This window comes from Ranitomeya variabilis, chromosome 6 (genome assembly GCF_051348905.1).
Source record: "Ranitomeya variabilis isolate aRanVar5 chromosome 6, aRanVar5.hap1, whole genome shotgun sequence".
Classification (NCBI taxonomy): Eukaryota; Metazoa; Chordata; class Amphibia; order Anura; family Dendrobatidae; genus Ranitomeya; species Ranitomeya variabilis.
The window spans coordinates 50,211,596-50,226,046 of NC_135237.1; the positions used below are offsets into that span (position 1 = coordinate 50,211,596).

The 14,451-nt window shown below is 42.4% G+C and overlaps 1 protein-coding gene across 3 annotated transcripts in view; it reads left to right on the plus strand.

Moving 5' to 3' along the window:
* Positions 1–14,451, plus strand: part of WAC (WW domain containing adaptor with coiled-coil) — a 90,874-nt gene that overhangs the window by 34,564 nt on the left and 41,859 nt on the right. For 2 of the 3 annotated variants that reach the window (XM_077268459.1, XM_077268460.1), the window contains exon 7: positions 7,216–7,527. The exons of the other annotated variant lie outside the window; for it this stretch is intronic. In XM_077268459.1, the coding sequence (XP_077124574.1) occupies positions 7,216–7,527 (312 nt within the window). The remainder of the gene's footprint in view (positions 1–7,215; positions 7,528–14,451) is intronic. 3 annotated transcript variants of the gene reach the window in all.

Here is a 14,451-nt window from a genome sequence, read left to right on the forward strand (position 1 = left end):
TCTATCTATCTATCTATCTATCTATCTATCTATCCCGTATCTATCAATCTATCTATCTATCCCGTATCTATCTATCTATCTATCTATCCCGTATCTATCTATCTATCTATCTATCCCGTATCTATCTATCTATCCCGTATCTATCTATCCCGTATCTATCTATCTATCCCATATCTATCTATCTATCCCGTATCTATCTATCCCGTATCTATCAATCTATCTATCCCGTATCTATCTATCTATCCCGTATCTATCAATCTATCTATCTATCCCGTATCTATCTATCTATCTATCTATCCCGTATCTATCTATCTATCTATCTATCTATCTATCTATCTATCTATCTATCTATCCCGTATCTATCTATCTATCTATCTATCCCGTATCTATCAATCTATCTATCTATCCCGTATCTATCTATCTATCTATCTATCTATCTATCTATCTATCTATCTATCTATCTATCTATCTCGTATCTATCTATCTATCTATCCCGTATCTATCTATCTATCTATCTATCCCGTATCTATCTATCTATCCCGTATCTATCTATCTATCTATCTATCTATCTATCTATCTATCTATCTATCTATCTATCTATCTATCTATCCCGTATCTATCTATCTATCTATCTATCTATCTATCTATCTATCCCGTATCTATCTATCCCGTATCTATCTATCCCGTATCTATCTATCCCGTATCTATCTATCTATCCCGTATCTATCTATCTATATCTATCTATCCCGTATCTATCTATCCCGTATCTATCTATCTATCCCGTATCTATCTATCTATCCCGTATCTATCTATCTATCCCGTATCCATCTATCTATCTATCTATCTAGTATCCATCTATCTATCTATCTATCCCGTATCCATCTATCTATCTATCTATCTATCTATCCCGTATCTATCTATCTATCTATCTATCTATCTATCTATCTATCTATCTATCATTATTATTTATATAGCACCATTGATTCCATGGTGCTGTACATGAGAAGGGGTTACATACAAGTTACAGATATCACTTACCGTAAACAAACTAACAATTACAGACTGATACAGAGGGGCGAGGACCCTTCCCTTGCGGGCTTACATTCTACAGGATTATGGGGAAGGAGACAATAGGTTGAGGGTTGCAGGAGCTCCGGTGTTGGTGAGGCGGTAGCTTCACTAGTGGTGAGGAGGCAGCAGGGTCAGTGCAGGCTGTAGGCTTTCCTGAAGAGGTGGGTTTTCAGGTTCCGTCTGAAGGATCCGAATGTGGTTGATAGTCGGACATATTGGGGCAAAGAATTCCAGAGGATGGGGGATATTCGGGAGAAGTCTTGAGGCGGTTGGATGAGGAGCGAATAAGTGTGGAGGAGAGAAGGAGGTCTTGGGAGGACCGGAGATTACGTGAGGGAAGATATCGGGAGATTAGTTCAGAGATATATGGAGGAGACAGGTTGTGGATGGCCTTGTAGGTCAGTATTAGTAATTTGAACTGGATACGCTGAGGGAATGGGAGCCAGTGAAGAGATTTACAGAGAGGGGAAGCGGAGGAGTAACGAGGAGAGAGATGAATTAGTCGGGCAGCAGAGTTAAGAATGGGCTGGAGAGGTGCAAGGGTGTTAGCAGGGAGGCCACAGAAAAAGGATGTTGCAGTAGTCAAGGCGGAAGATGATGAGGGCATGCACAAGCATTTTAGTAGATTGACGGTTGAGGAAAGGACGGATTCTGGAGATATTTTTGAGCTGGAGATGGAAAGAGCTTGGATGTGCAGTTTGAAGGACAGGGCAGAGTCAAGGGTTACTCTGAGGCAGCGGACTTCCAGGACAGGGGAAAGCGTGATGTTGTTAATTGCAATAGGTCAGGTAAGGAAGATCTGAGATGGAGGAAAGATGATGAGTTCAGATTTGTCCACATTGAGTTTGAGGAAGGTATAGGAGAAAAATGATATGGCTGACAGACAGTCCATGATTCTGGACAGCAGAGAGGTGATGTCTGGGCCACAAAGGTAGATCTGAGTGTCATCATCATAAAGGTGGTGCTGGAATGCGTGTGACTGAGTTGTCCCAGGCCAAGTGTATAGATTGAGAAGAGTAGGGGTCCTAGAACAGAGCCTTGGGGGACTCCAACAGAGAGAGGGTGGGATGAGGAGGTAGTGTGGAAGTGGTAGATGCTGAATGTGCGATTGAAAAGGTACGAGGAGATCCAGGATAGGGCGAGGTCTTTGATGCCAAAGGAGGAGGGGATCTGTAGTAGGAGGCAGTGGTCAACTGTGTTGAAAGCAGAGGACAGGTCTAGGAGGAGGAGTAGAGAGTATTGTCCGTTAGCTTTGGCTGTAAGTAGGCCGTTAGTAATTTTGGTCAGGGCTGTCTCAGTTGAGTGATGGGGTGGAAACCAGATTGTAGATTGTCAGAGAGCAAGTTAGATGAGAGGTGAAAGTTCAGCATGGACGTGCTGCTTCAGGAGTTTGGAAGCGAATGGGAGCAGCGATATTGGGCGATAGCTGGACATAGCAGTTGGATCGAGGGTTGGCTTTTTAAGGATAGGCGTGATTGTGGCATGTTTGAAAGCAGAAGGGAAGGTGCCAGAAGCTAGTGATAGGTTGGAGAGGTCGGTTAGTGATGGGATAAGAGTGGTGGTGAGGTTGGGGAGGAGGTGGGATGGGGTCGAGTGCACAAGTGGTGAGGTGCGATTTGGAGAGGAGACAATTAAGCCCCCCCTTCAGTGATGTTGCATAGGGAGGTTATGGGGTTTGGGCATTGGTCTGGTATACAAAGGGGGTTGTGGTGGTTGAACAATGAAGACTTGCCTTGTTCGGTCGATCTTATTTTTAAAGTGTGTGGCAAAGTCCTCAGCAGAGATGAGGGAGGTTGGAGGGGGCAGTGGGGGGCGGAGGAGGGAGTTAAAGGTTTTGATTAACTGCTTAGGGTTGTTGGATAGGGAAGATATGAGGGTTGTGAAGTAGGCCTGTTTAGCAGAGGTGAGGCAGATTTGAAAGCGAGTGTTGCCTGTTTGAATGCAGTGAAGTCGTCTTGCGAATGTGTTTTCTTCCAATGCCGCTCTGCAACCCTGGACAGTTGGCGGAGCTTTTTAGTGGTGTAATTGTGCCAGGGTTGTCTATTGATACGTCGCACTCTGCCATGAACCACAGGGGCGACCATGTCAATAGCTGATGCGAGAGTGGCATTGTAGAAATTGTAGAAAGCAGTGGCACTGTCTGTGTCGTGGAGTGAGGATATGGATGCCAGTGGTAGGATAGTCAGCGTGTGGGAGTCTAAGTGTGCAAGGTTTCTGCAGGGGTGCACAAGTTGCTGGACATGGGTGACCGTTGAGGAGGACAGGGATGAGAAGGTGAGCAGATGGTGGTCGGATAGAGGGAGAGGGGAGGTGGTGAAGTTGGAGAGCAGAGACGGTGAAGACCAGGTCTAGTGTATGTCCGTCTTTGTGGGTGGCTGCGGAGGACCACTGAGTAAGTCCAAAGATAAAGTAAGGGACAGAAGTTTGGAGGCTGTTAACTGAAGGGTATCAGTGGGGATGTTGAAGTCTTCCATGATGATGGTGTGAATGTCAGCAGAGAGAAAGTGAAGAAGCCAGGTGTAGAATTGGTCAATAAAGGCAGTGGCCGGGCCCGGAGGTTGGTATATGACGGCCACTTGGAGGTTGGAGGGAGAGCAGATGCGGACAGAGTGGACTTCAAAAGAGGGGAGGGTAGAGGTGGGATTGGGTTAAAGGTGCAGTTTGAAGAAAGGAGAAGACCCACTCCTCCACCATGTCTGTTGCCTGGACGAGGGCTGTGGGTGAAGTGGAGGCCGCCGTAACACAGCACAGCAGGGGAGGTGGTGTCAGAGGGTGTTAGCCATGTTTCTGTGAGGCCGAGGAAGGCAAGATTGCGAGAGAGAGAAAAAGGTCATGAATCACATGAAGCTTTATCTATCTATCATCTATCTATATACAGGTCCTTCTCAAAAAATTAGCATATAGTGTTAAATTTCATTATTTACCATAATGTAATGATTACAATTAAACTTTCATATATTATAGATTCATTATCCACCAACTGAAATTTGTCAGGTCTTTTATTGTTTTAATACTGATGATTTTGGCCTACAACTCCTGATAACCCAAAAAACCTGTCTCAATAAATTAGCATATCAAGAAAAGGTTCTCTAAACGACCTATTACCCTAATCTTCTGAATCAACTAATTAACTCTAAACACATGCAAAAGATACCTGAGGCTTTTAAAAACTCCCTGCCTGGTTCATTACTCAAAACCCCCATCATGGGTAAGACTAGCGACCTGACAGATGTCAAGAAGGCCATCATTGACACCCTTAAGCAAGAGGGTAAGACCCAGAAAGAAATTTCTCAACAAATAGGCTGTTCCCAGAGTGCTGTATCAAGGCACCTCAATGGTAAGTCTGTTGGAAGGAAACAATGTGGCAGAAAACGCTGTACAACGAGAAGAGGTGACCGGACCCTGAGGAAGATTGTGGAGAAGGACCGATTCCAGACCTTGGGGAACCTGAGGAAGCAGTGGACTGAGTCTGGTGTGGAAACATCCAGAGCCACCGTGCACAGGCGTGTGCAGGAAATGGGCTACAGGTGCCGCATTCCCCAGGTAAAGCCACTTTTGAACCATACACAGCGGCAGAAGCGCCTGACCTGGGCTACAGAGAAGCAGCACTGGACTGTTGCTAAGTGGTCCCAAGTACTTTTTTCTGATGAAAGCAAATTTTGCATGTCATTCGGAAATCAAGGTGCCAGAGTCTGGAGGAAGACTGGGGAGAAGGAAATGCCAAAATGCCTGAAGTCCAGTGTCAAGTACCCACAGTCAGTGGTGTGGGGTGCCATGTCAGCTGCTGGTGTTGGTCCACTGTGTTTCATCAAGGGCAGGGTCAATGCAGCTAGCTATCAGGAGATTTTGGAGCACTTCATGCTTCCTGGCACCTGCTCACAGTGCCAAAACCACTGGTAAATGGTTTACTGACCATGGTATTACTGTGCTCAATTGGCCTGCCAACTCTCCTGACCTGAACCCCATAGATAATCTGTGGGATATTGTGAAGAGAAAGTTGAGAGACGCAAGACCCAACACTCTGGATGAGCTTAATGCCGCTATTGAAGCATCCTGGGCCTCCATAACATCTCAGCAGTGTCACAGGCTGATTGCCTCCATGCCACGCCGCATTGAAGCAGTCATTTCTGCCAAAGGATTCCCGACCAAGTATTGAGTGCATAACTGAACATTATTATTTGATGTTTTTTTTGTTTGTTATTAAAAAACACTTTTATTTGATTGGACGGGTGAAATATGCTAATTTATTGAGACAGGTTTTTTGGGTTATCAGGAGTTGTATGCCAAAATCATCAGTATTAAAACAATAAAAGACCTGACAAATTTCAGTTGGTGGATAATGAATCTATAATATATGAAAGTTTAATTGTAATCATTACATTATGGTAAATAATGAAATTTAACATTATATGCTAATTTTTTGAGAAGGACCTGTAGCTGTCTATCTGTGTGTGTAATGGAGTGTGGGATGGACAAATGTAAAAGAGGAGGTTGGACAGAAATTACATCACAGATTAAAGATAAAGGAGGGAGGGGTTTGGGTGTGTTTTGGAGTGGTTGTGCTAGGTGCTGGCTTCCAGGCCAGTGCAATGCATCATGGAATTTATAGTATTAGAGCATAATAAGTCAGGAGAAAGGAAGTTGTTGATTAACCCCATGAGAGCTGGATCCAGCACTGAGGATGTGCTGCTACCACATGATAAAAGATAATATTGCTAAAATAAACACAGTGGATGTTTTGAGTGGCACATAATAGCAAGATTTATGGAAACAAAAAAAAAAAAAAGGTAACAACTTCTTTAACTGCTCCTGTGCTGAGAACCAAGAATACTCGCCTGCGCAGTAGCCTGATTGCGATGATGTCGCTATGTGCTTGTGCAGTGCTGTTTTATGCTCTGCTCAAAGTAGGGCAGTGCAGAGTGCACCTCCGTGGTCCTGTAAAGCTACTGTGCAGGCGTGAGATCTCTGTTCGTTATGTGGATGATGCATTGCATCATTCAAAGCAGGAGGACACAATTAGGAGAGGAGGGAAAAACGCTGCAGCGAGGACACCCATTGGATTTTATTGTGGTATACAGGGGGAGTCAGGAGCTGGTATACATGTTTGTGGAATGCAACACAGGAGCAGTTAATGGTGGTGGTATTTGTTCATAGGCTCAAAAACTGGTGACAAGTTGTTCCCTTTTAACAGGTTTTCCTCCAGGATTACTCTGTATTTAGCGCCATACATCCACCCATCAACTCTGACCAGCTTCCCAATCCCTGCTGAATAAAAGTCCCCCCACAGCATGACACTGCCACCACCATGTTTGACAGTGGGGATGATGTTTTCAGGGTGATGTCCAGTGTTAGTTTTCCGCCACAAATAGCGTTTTGCATTTAGCCCCAAAAGTTGTACTTTGGTTTCATTTTGAACAGAGCACCTCCTTTCATATATGCTAGCTACATGGCTTTTTGCAAACTCCAAATGGGACTTCTTATGGCTGCTTTCAAAAATATCTTTCTTGCCACTTTTTTTTTATTAAGGTCAGATTTGTGAAGTATAGGACTAATCGTTGTACACGTCACAAACACTTGCTACTTTGTGTTGGTATATCACATAAAATCTCTGTGAAATACATTTAAGTTTGTTGGTGTTAGGTGAAAGACTGGAAAAGTTCCCATGATATGATAGTTTTTCAAGGCGCTGGATATCCTGGCAGTGGAAAGGGCTCAGGACCACTGTTCAGGTCGTCTGACATGGCAGGACTTGGGAAGTTAGTGGTCTGAGATCCTACCCCAAGCCTAGATGATTAAATAAAGTAAAAATAAAAAACGTTTAAAGTAAGTTTAATTAAGAAACTGTGCATTTTATTTTTTATTTACCCCCCCAAAAATGTATATTCTCTACACCTAAACCCCCTTTCCCTGCGTAACATATAAATGTAGGGCGCACAAGAGCAATTTATGCTCCGCCAGTGAAGGGTTATCCGTTCGGAACCTGTGAGAATTCTGTATTTTCTTTGTAATTGAACACAGTTTCCAATAGAAGGATAAGCCGAGCTTTGTACAATGTACATCGTTTTAACATGAATGGTCATGTTGCTGTATTAAGCTTTTTTTTTTATTTTTATTTTTTTTTCTTTCTATAAAAATTCCCCCCAGTTGATGAGAAACATTCCAATGACGCCAGCAGCATGCTTCCACAGAATATCTTGTCGCAGACAAGCCGGCACAATGATAGAGACTACAGACTTCCCAGAACAGAGACTCACAGTAGTGCTGCCCCGGCGCAGCACCCCATTAAACCGGTGGTTCACCCTTCCGCTGCCCCAAGCTCTGTTCCTTCTAGTACTTTTACAGTACAGCCTGACAATCCTCCTCCAAAAAAGTCATTTGACGCAAATGGAGCAGCCGCTTTATCGAAACTGCATATCCCTACATCTTCCATCCCAGCTCAAAAATCGGACAGAAAAGGTAATGTGTGACAATGGGAATATTTGGGGGGAGGGGAGGTGCTCTGCATAGTGAGCGCGAATAAGAATTTTCTTCTGCTTTATGATCACATTTCCATCATGGCTGAACTGTCGGTTGTATTAGTGCGGTATACGTGCCTGGTTACATGGTTGGATCTGGCAGAGGGACCTGAAGTTCAGCATACATGCCGTGGTCCTCCAGTGTCATTCATTACATGATTAGACTTAAATTGTAATAAGCACATGAATCTGTACAACTACGAGGAGCCATCGCTCATATCTCACTGGCACGTTATCAGAAGATAAATCATTGCCATTAAATGTGGATTGTGGACTGTGTTGTGGGGAAGGTAAAGAGGAAAGTCTGAGAATCCCAGCACTCAGGACAGCTCTGTAAGACTACTTTCACACACCAGGTTTTTGCATCAGGCACAATCTGTCGAATGTTGGAAAAAACGGATCTGTCGCAGATTGTGAAAAACTGATGCGACGGATCTGTTTTTTTCAACGAATCCGACTAGCATATCCAGATAATTAAATAAAAAAAAAAAATTTAAAGCATGCTCAGTTTAAAAACAAAAAACGGAATCCGGTGCCGGAATCTATCATTTTCCGGATCCAGCACCTTCTGGCTCCCATAGGATTCCATTCTAGCAAACAGCCGGAGACAAAAAAAACACGTTACTATGGACTTTTTTTCCAGAAACTGGAAACAGATTTGCCGTATCTGGCGAAAACCAGACGAAACGCAAGGTCATCTGGCGCTAATACAAGTCTATGGGAAAAAAAAACAGATCCGGCGGCAACATTCACCGGATTTTTTTGAAAATTAGCCGGATTGAGCCTGACGGCAAAAACCTGATGTGTGAAAGTAGCCTTAGGCTACAAGGAGTCTTCCCAGCAGGAGACACTTTGCTGTGTGCCCACATTTATGGTCTGGGTATACAAAATTTCTCTGCAGCTGCTGTAACAGACTACGTTTTGGGCTAACTACAGATCAGCGTTGAGTTTCGTTGAGTTTGCTCGCCTGAACTTAACTTTAGAAAGAAAGATCCTGACGGTACACTCCTGTTCCATACCTTAAAACAATTCTTCATCTAAAGGGGTATTCCTGACTCCAAGATCATAAACCAATATGTAGTAGGTGTTGTTATATTAGCAAATGCCTCCAATTAGAAATGTAGTATAATTTTTCTGATAAGCTATGTCTGTTTCCTCATGTGCAGGCATTGCAGGACCTTGGGTATCATGGTTACGACCACTGATCTAGTGACAGCTAATTGCTAATGGTTGTTACCATGGATCCTTAAGGTCCTGCAATGATTGCACATAAGGAAAGACACAGTGAATCAGAAAAACTACACTACATTTCTAGTTTGTGGTATTTGCTAATATTCTTATTACACCTACTACATATTGGGATAGGAGCTTTAAGATCGGAATGCCCCTTTAAGCCTCTCAAAGACACATTTATGCTACCTTTCGTCAAAGCAATTTAAACGAGGAGAGGGAAGACCGTGAAACATAGGGAAGTATGGTTTATGAATTTAAAACGTCAGCAGAATGTATAAAGAAACTATTAGTGATGAGTGAACTTGCTCGGATAAGGTGTATTCTGAGCATGCTCAGGTGCTACCCAAGTGTCTTTGGCGTGCTCGAAAAATATGTTAGTCCCCGCTGCTGCGTGTCTTGAAAGCCGCAAAACATGCATTGATGGCCTGTTTGTTAGCCGACAACAGCACATGGTAACCATAAGAAAGAAAAAAAAGCCTACAATTCCCAAGGAGCTACTAATATCAAATAAATAACAAATGCCATGAAAATATTTTTTAGAAAAATGTATACAAAGCTTTATTAGCACATCAAATACAAAAAACAGGCAAATAAGTATACACAATAAAACCCAATGGACAGGTAGATTAAATGATGATGCATACAAGCAGTGATAGGCTATCCATAACACAGGGGTACTCCACCAATACTATCATATACTAATGTTAGAAAAATGTACATGTGAGTAACCTCAAAAAAGTATCCAAGTGGGTGAGCTCCATATAGTAGCAATCAGCCCATCCCTTATTCAGTACATATAATGTGGTATAGTAACCACAACATCAAACCGTAACATGTGAACAAGTATGGAGGCAAAAAAGGACGCTGAGAAAGTAAATGCTCACCCATAGGACAGCACTAAGGACTGCACAGATACCCCCACATGCAGCGATTGCCTAACAGCCATGAGACATGCAGCCTCGGGGACTTGAACATATTTTTCCATCACGCTGAAGACACTCGGTTAGCACCCGAGCATGCTCAGATAACACCTTATCTTAGCATGTTCTCTCATCACTACAAACTATACTTTCCTTTCTTCCTCTGCCGCTGATGCCACTGTGGTCCTCCTGATCATGATCATTTTGCCTCCATCATTCTTGCTCCTTGTAATCTGTGGCCTCAGTGTTCACAGGCCATACTATATACCTCTCATTGGGAGCCATGTTGCCAGTAGTGCACCTGTTAAGCTGGAGGCCGAACTGAAGCTTTGTGGGTTTCTATTTGTAAATAAGTATACATGATTTTATGGTTTAAAAATCATTTTTGCTATTGGGTTTCATTAAACATTGTTCAGTTTCCCGCCTATAGCCTGTGTATTGTACTGTCCATTGCTGGCTGCCCAGTTAATTCATTGTGAATCCAACAGTGAGTGTGTTCTGATAATCTTATCAGGGAAAAATAAATAAATATATATAATATTTTCTTACATCCATCATTTTTTTTTTTTTCCCCTGCTCGCTTCTTAAGGAACATCTGCTCTGCAAGATGATCGTGAACAGTGTATTTAACAATGCTCGGTTGGCAGTTATCTTGCCGTGTACACAGGCTGCCGATATCCTGATGATTGAGCAAAATGCTCGTTCATCAGGTGAAATCTTTTATGGCGTATTTAAAAAAACAAAAAACAGAAAAGTTTAAAAAAAAAATCTTGTACTCGGCGGCGCGTCGTCCTATGCAAACAGGACTTGCACTGCTTAAGACTCTGGTAAGCTATGTGCCCTGAGCAATGTAGTAGATTGCTCGGTGAAGATCCTTTAGTTGGGCTTGGTCTGCTGTAGAAACATTCATTCAGATCACCACCATTCGGTAAGTTTACAGATTGGCGGTGGTATTTTGCCGCCGGTTTTGTCTGTCTAAACGGATCCTTGTCTAGTTTATAATCAGAGATCACATCAAGCTTGAATCTGCTGGGAAACGAGAAGCTGTAAAAGCAAAATACTACATTTTTTATGAAACCCAATTGCAAAAATGTTTTAGAGTACCAAATATTTGCTTTTAAGTGAAAAAAAAAAAAAATTGTTTCCCAAAGGTGGACAACCCCTTCATAAATATTTTGCTTGATATTTGTTTGTAGCCTGTTATTTATTAAGTGGTAATAATGCCAATGACACGAGCTTTGGAATATTTTTTTCTTATTTTCGTTTTGTTTAGTACGAGCGAGCCATGATTCTGAGCGCCGTGTTGCCTTCATTGTTTAGCCTACACAGCGTCTTAATTTTACTTGTTACTTTTCCTTACAAGGCAGCTCATCCCCATTAACTTGTAAAACAGCTGACTAGCTTTGCTACCAGAAGTCAAGGAAAGGACATCACTTAGTGCCCTTTATTCCTTTAAGTTTTTGAAATAACATTAATCTAAATTGTGCCCATTTAATTTATCAGGCGGACAGTGCTGTAGCTGCAAGGCTGTGTTAGGCTGCATGCATCAGCCCACCTTCTGGCCTTATTCTATAGTTCCAGCAACATTCCCAGCACTGTGTAGGGATGTCATCAATCATAAATATTGGTCACTGTCACTAGTAGGACTCACAATCTCAATTCCAAAATATCTTGTAAGTTGCTGGGTGGGAGTAAACCAAATTACTCAGAACACCAAATGCTCATTCGGATGTTGTTTATTTTTCCTGACTTGCCCCATTCACTTGAGTAATCTGCTTCAAAAGACGAGAAAATCTCTGCAAGAAAGATAATCTCACAAAATGACAAAAGCATTGGGTGCTAATAATGCAAACCTCCTGACTCTTATCTCCCCTGACATAATCTGGGGGCACCCCCCTGTTGGCTGATCTCGCGGACGTGTGTGCGTTTTACCCACACTATTCTAATGTATATGAAGGCCATATGGCTAGTGATGCCACCAGTGGGAGAACATATAGACGCCATATATGTGTTGCCCTTGTTCAGGTTTGAACCACGAACCCACATTGCTACAATAGTGTTGACCACTGAGCCACATGCTGCCCTTTTAATACTGATGAAAAGGAGCACAGAGTTGCAGCTATTGGTTTATACTAGAAGCTGGTACCTAGTGGTCAAATAATTAAAGATACAGTATTTAAAAAAAAAAAAAATTTATAACAAGAAAAAAAAAGGTATGAAACTGTTAGGGACAAACACATTTTAAAGGATTATTCCCATTTTTGAAATATATCTCCTAGCCTCGGGGTAAGTGATTACTTTGATTGGTGGGTGTCACTTTCACCAGTGGAACCCTCACTAATATGCATGCCCATCACTGATCTATTTGTTTTTATGGGGTTGCCGGAGATGGCAAAGTACAGTGCTTTAAATTAAATAGGGCGCGCATGTATGTTCACAGCCCCATTCTCACAGGACATTTCTGAGACAAGGGAAGGTGGGGGATCAGCAGTCAGACTGAAATGAAAAGAAAATGATCACCAAGACTGTGAATAGGTGATGACTTTCCATGTTTGGAATAACCCTCTAAGCCAATGTTTCCCTAACCTTGTCCTCAAGGTTTTCAGGGTTTCCTTAGTATTGCAGAGGTGACAGAACTTGTGGAAATTTCTGAAGCCTAAATAATAATTCCATCACCTGTGCAATACTAAGGGGTATACTGAAAACCTGATCTGTTGGGGGCCTTGAGGACTGGAGTTTGGGAGTCCCTTCTCTAAACAGTTCGTCAAGTGGGCAAGCTTAGAATGTAGGTTTGAAGAATGAAGACTTACCGGTAATTCACTTGCAAGCTGCACATTCCACTCATGTTAATATGGGTCACAGTAGGTGAGAATTTAATGTTCCGCAGTAACTTGAATAAGTGACCTAAACTCGGAGGTACAGGCAGTCTATGGCAGGAACTTACCATAGAACGTGTGATCTCAGCAGCATCAGCATTGATTTAGGGCAGGTTGACACCGGCTGATTATCATAAACGAGCGTTCCCAGGAAGAGTTAACAGGCTGCTGATCAGCCCATGTTCAACAAGCAAAATTCTCATTCATCGTATGAAACGATCATTATTCTCGGCAGCACATCTTGGTGGGTAAGCGGGACACATCTTGTCAAGAACAATGATATAGCAATTGTTCTTTGTGCATCTAGACTGTGGCTGGGCCGTATGAACAGTCTGTTGCCGACTAACAAACGTATTGACGGTCGGTGGTTGTTGAGCGTAACGTTGCTGTAAACCCGGCCTTAAACAGACACGAAGCCTGGAGTTTTGAATGAGCCATCGCTTCATATATCCTCGGAGCATATGCACAATTTCCAGAGATCCCTATAAGATTATTGCCAACTATCAGCTTCAGTGAAAACCACAGCACTCCAAAATTACAGGTAGAACAAAAATAGATGGCTTTATTGAATTGCCAGCATTTGTTGCTCCAAACTGGCCAACATTTTGGGAAGAGGAAGCCAGGGTGTATGTGCAAGACATTCCTAATATACAGGAAAATGGCGCCGATAACAATGGTTGGTAATGCAATGCCAGTATCTGATATGCCTTAATACAACAATATAGTGGAAGTAATGTAGAGTTATGAAGTAGAAGAGAAATTTAGGTAAAATGTAGGAGATACTCCAGAAAGTGGGAAAGAAAGCAGAAGAAAAAAGTAGGGGCATCAATTCAAATAAAATAAGTAAAGGGAATAACTGGGACTCTACAAGAAAAGTACCTAAGCACTATCAGGCAGTTAATGGTAACTGCCTGTTGTGCACGGCGCTGTCGCTCCTGCCGGGATTCAGAAGTCTCTGCCAACGTCACATCTTCAGGGCGGAAGCTTCTTTTCCCCTGTGCTCTGTTACGGTTCTGTCAACAGGGTGGCACTTCTGAGGTCCATTCTGATTGATAGGTGGATACCTGCTACCTATCTAGGGGAGCCGGCTGTCAATCAGAATGATTTTGGAAGTCTCATTTTGTTGATGAACCTGCTTAAAAGGACAGGAAGTCTAAAGTTGCCCCAGTTGCAAGTGTGAAACTGCAAGTTTGATCATTTCAATTTTTTTTAATAGATTGTGATATGAAACAAATTGCCAAAATTTAAAAAAAAATTACATGTAACACAAGCCTGACTTATTCAGTACATCATTTCATGACGACACATTTCCCTTTGTACCCAGGGCATATGTCGGGAAGATCCCGATGTTGGCGGCAGAAGTGGGAATAGGGATGCAGCATTTGACCACCGGCAGTAGAATTCGGTGTGACAAGCCATGAATGAGCAGAAGTCTGACCGCAGGGCGGAAATGAATGACCTGTATGTCAGTCATCTAGATTAACAAGCCTGGTGCAGATCCATCTATCTGTATTCCAAAAATTACAAGCCGTATAGATCAGCAATGAATAATAGTTCACATGCCCAGTTCTGGAAGTGACATAAGATTCAGGGTATGTGCACACGTTCAGGATTTTTCGCTTTTTTTTTTTTTTCATGATAGGATGCATATGTATGCGTTTTTTATCATTTAGAATGTATTCTGCAATTTTTGTGCACATGATGCTTTTTTTTTCCGCGAAAAAAACCAAAAAACATTGTGGTAAAAAAAGCAGCATGTTCATTAATTTTGTGGATTTTTCACATTTTCCCCGCTATTATGCATTGTGGAAAAACGCGTCAAAAACGCTAAGCGCA